Source organism: Mastomys coucha, chromosome X, assembly GCF_008632895.1.
Source record: "Mastomys coucha isolate ucsf_1 chromosome X, UCSF_Mcou_1, whole genome shotgun sequence".
In the NCBI taxonomy this organism is placed as follows: domain Eukaryota; kingdom Metazoa; phylum Chordata; class Mammalia; order Rodentia; family Muridae; genus Mastomys; species Mastomys coucha.
Genome location: NC_045030.1, coordinates 140,257,513 through 140,262,224, shown reverse-complemented (window position 1 = coordinate 140,262,224; position 4,712 = coordinate 140,257,513). Strand labels below are relative to the sequence as shown.

Below are 4,712 nucleotides of genomic sequence, written 5' to 3'. Positions count from 1 at the left end.
GGTTGTGGTGGCAGCACATGCCTTTAATCCCAGCACCCAGGAAGCAGAGGGATGCTAAGGATATGGCAGAGTACAGTGTGAGTTCCTGGACAGGTAAAGCTATACAGAGAAAGCCTGTCTAGACAACGTGTGTGCATGCGTATGTACGTGAGTGCAGTGACTGTGGAGGGTAGAAGATGGTCTCAGATTCCCTGGAACTGTAATTCCAGGAGATGGTGAATTGTCCTCAGCAGGTGCTGGAAACTGGATTTGTGAACACTTCATGAGCAGTCGACATCCCTAACTGTTGATGCGTCTCTCTACTTTCCAAGCTACCCAACTTTTAAAAGATAACTTCTTTCTTCATTTGAATGCAAATTTCTCTGAGAGCCTTTCCATGGTTAGGGTTATGGAGGCATTGAGTGTGCTAAAAATTATACTCCAGAAGATGATTCTGGTATTCTCTACCTTGTGTTTGAATCCTTGCTATAAACTAGGCAAGTTACTTAAGTGTGCTTTTGCCTTCAGTTTTTATATTTGTATCTTGAAGCTAATATTCCCTATTTTGTTGAGTTAATGAGCAGTTTAGACAGAGCATGAAAGGAATTTGCATGCTCTTGTTTTAAAGGAAACACTCAATAAATGTCATTGAAAGCTTATGATTTACTATTGAGTTGCTTTTGTATTTTGTTAGATAACATTGAGAATCAGACACATTTTTTCATAATGACACTGTCTTATTTTTTAGTCGAAATCTTCTATCAACATTGCCAAAATATCTATTTGATCTTCCCCTTAAAGTTTTGGTTGTCAGTAATAATAAACTCGTATCCATTCCAGAAGAAATTGGAAAATTAAAAGATTTGATGGAGTTGGTGAGTTGAATATTGTATTAAATTATATATGTGTGTGTATACAAATTATATATGATATACACATAGACATATATTTACACATATATGTATATCCCATATAATATGTACATTTTTCTTTTGGAATTGTATGCATTCTTTTGTGGAATTTCACTGATTTTTTTTTAAAAAAAGGCATAACTTGGCTGTGATAATTTGGAAAAGCATTCATCTCAGAGAAAGAGTAACTTGTAAAATCCTCTTCTTCAAACTTGGTACAAGAGCTACAAATGTCTGTGCCACCCCTTCAAGCAGAACCATTGTTCATTGAAACAGTTGGTGAATGACTTTATGGATAGACTATCTTAATACACACACTATTTCTTAAATGAATGTAACCTGTTCACTGTGGGCTGAAAATAAAGTCACTCACTCAAGTCAAATAGCTTTGACCATAGCAGGAAGTCTGTATCCAAAAATTGTGCCTACAATTCATTCCTTGTCGCAGCAGAACTGTCAACTCTCAGCTTAGCTATGATGGAGGTAAAATCCTTCGGTGATATGAGGGACATTGAAGTACAGCATTATTACAATGAAATCCAATGTCTAAAAATTGTTCTTAGTTTGGGCTTGTACCACAGTAAGAGCCAAGATTTTAAACTCTACAAAATACAAAACAAACAAACAATCAAAATGACTTTATTTATATATGTTCATTTAAGAAAATGCTAGTAGTGATCTATTACTTTGAAATATACAGTTAATATGTTTGGAGTTATTTAAAATTTATACTGAGAAAAACATGTATTTTCAGTATTGCTGCAGACAGGCATCTACATAACACTGTTAAATTGGTTGTTGTTTTATATCAAACAACTTTTATAATACTCATTTTTATTGTTATAATATTTTATTAAAAAAAGAAAATTAATAAAATTTATATTGAGAAAAAAAGGCATAACTTGGTAAATGCCTAAATTCAGTAGGATAGCAATCTCAGCTAATAAATATGAGAAAAATTATGGAAGCTGAAGAATTCATCACCTATTAATATTTGGTTCTCAAATTTTCCATTTATTTAGGTCTGATTTTAGCTCCCAACCAACAATAACAGCAATGGAAATTTAGTGGTTCTTCAATATTAGAGACTTTAGGCAGCTTGGTAACATGTTTTCAGACATATGTTTCAAGTGAATCACTTTGTGGACAGAGAAGTTCTTAAGAGATTTTCCCCTAAGGTTTTACAGAGGTGATTGGGAGGCTTAGAGAAGAGTGGTAAAGGTAGAAAATAAAGCCATGGGTATGGTGCTGCATGCCTGGAGTCTTGGCTTCTAGCTACTCCAGGGGAAGGCAGCCTGATCATTTGAGCTTATGCGTTTGTACATCAAGCCGGGCAACCTACTGAGTTCCCATTTCCTGAAAACAAACAAACAAATGAACAAATATCTAATTCTTAAAAGGCAAAGAGTATGATGCTTACAAACAGAAGTAGTAGTAGCAACAAAATAACTTTCTTTAATTAATACATTTATGTGACTTTTTAACACTTTCATGACCAAAGTAAATGTAAAGAGGCAATTATATGCAGTTAATTGTAGAACTTGATATATTACCTCTGCATGATAACGTTTTACATTTTACAGGACATTGAACCCCCAAGCAAAACATAACTGAGTGCTCAAGTATTGAGCTCTTTCCATGTCTTTGTCTTACCTCATTAGTATGCTTCGCCATGCTGCTTATGTTCTGTGCTGTAGTCAGGTAAAGCTTTCCCAATAAATTGGTATTTTAGGAGTTTTCTCTTAAAATAAAGTAGGACTTTATTTTCTCTTAAGGAGCAGAAGTTTTCTTGTTGAATGTATTTACAATATAATGGGAACATATTGTTATAATGTAAAATAATCAGAAATGTCAGAAGTAAAATAATCAGAAATGTTAGGATTTTGCGTATTTCTTAAGGTACAACTTCACATCCAATTTATGCTTTAGAGCATCTATTCTATTCTATTCTATTCTATTCTATTCTATTCTATTCTATTCTATAGAATTTGGGGATTATAAAAGATCCTAGAAATGATCATATATAATTGTTTCCTAATATAGGAAGCTCTGAGACATCTACTTATGTATATCCAAGATCGACAGTTCTCTGGGTGTATTTGAACCACCATTAGTTCTCTTTAGAACTCTATTTGTTAGTATTTTTAACCAAAATACATGCTTCTGTCAGCCTATCTATTGACCTTGGCTACCATGTGAAGAAATGTACAACTTCTCTTCCCTTAAATACTTGTAATCTACACATGTGTATTGTCTAGTACTGGAAATTTAACGCCATTTCTTTTTTAGCTTAAATATCCTTATTACTTTTATTTCAGTCACTTCCTTTTTTGAGTGATGTAGTTATTTAAATTGAACTATGTGGATTTATTAATGTGATTAGATATTGTTAGAAAATTTGAGAACCAAATATTAATAGGTGATGAATTCTTCAGCTTCCATTGTTTTTCTCATATTTATTAGTTCTTTGAGAATTACATATGATATATTTTAATAACATTCACTATTTATTACAACTGCCCCCTTCCCTCTCAGATCCAGCCAGTTTCCTTACCCACCTAACTTTGTGCCCTCTTTTTAACAATATTATAAGCCCATCAAGTTCAGTTTGTGCTGCCTATATACTCTTGGATGAGTGGCTTTACACTAAAGCACAGTTGACCACACTTTAAAAACAACCCATTAATAAACAAATTTTCTCAAATAAGGAAGTTTCATTGTAATAGAGATGAAAAACCTCAGAAATCTAAATATAATAAAAAGTGAACATAATTAGCCAACACTGTGCATATTTTTAGTTAAATATTAATATAAATACATATTCATCTTTTTTTCTTTAGGTAAGAATAACATAGAATACATAGCATAAAGAGTCTGGAAAAAATGAGAGATGCTAAAAATTTCTCAGGTTTAACAGATTGTACGGAATATATTTCAGCAACAATATTCTACATAAATGTATACCCCTGATTTAGTTCCATGATTTTATTGTGCCAGAAGTATGGTTTCTCTTAATTTATTACATTGGCTTCTAAATATTTAAGGCATTTTATACATAGTAACAGTTTGGGAAAATTTAATATTGATTATATAAAATGGTACCTTAAACTTTCAGCCTTTCCTGTATAAGAAAACTGTATACATTTAAATGTTTCTTTATAAAATAAAATAAAAAGTAATAAAAACTGGCATTTGTAGTACCTGGAAATTAGTTCTCTCTCATTTGTTGCATACTACAAGTGATGTCATTATGCAGAATTACATTAATACACAGTAGTTCATAAACAATGGTACAAAATAGCCATATAAATTCTTCATCAACATTGTTTATGAACTACCATGTCTTCACAGACTAGCATAGTAGGTTCTATCCTAGGGCCTCTGACCTGCCTAGCCACAAGTTACTGGTCTGATAATGGTGCCAGGTATGGGTTTCATCTTGTGTACCACGCATTAAATTCTACCAGATAGTCATTGTTTAATTCCACAGTATTTCTGTCACTATTATACCAATGGGCTTGGTACCAGACCACAAGATTCATATCTGGCAATATTGATGCTTACAGGTTGTATGCATAGTACCTTTTAGAAATATGAAAGTTATCCAGTAGGGATGAAGCTTCAAGGTGAATTCTAGCTTGATATTTTTTTCCATGTCCTAAGTCTCAAGTAGGTGGTAACTTAAAAAAAAAAAAGTGTCTCACTGTCAGTGTTTGGAGGGTAACCAACAGCAATAGAAAGAGCTTGTAATATTTAATATTTTGAGGTCTGCAGAACCTCATTGGCCAAATTCTCTCAGAGAAGTAACCCATTCTGGACATG

The 4,712-nt window shown here is 32.9% G+C and overlaps 1 protein-coding gene across 1 annotated transcript in view; it reads left to right on the top strand.

Moving 5' to 3' along the window:
- The window catches only part of Lrch2 (leucine rich repeats and calponin homology domain containing 2), a 64,984-nt gene that overhangs the window by 18,404 nt on the left and 41,868 nt on the right, over window positions 1-4,712 (top strand). Inside the window, exon 3 of the mRNA XM_031379776.1 lies at window positions 728-854. Within this exon, the coding sequence (XP_031235636.1) occupies window positions 728-854 (127 nt within the window). The remainder of the gene's footprint in view (window positions 1-727; window positions 855-4,712) is intronic.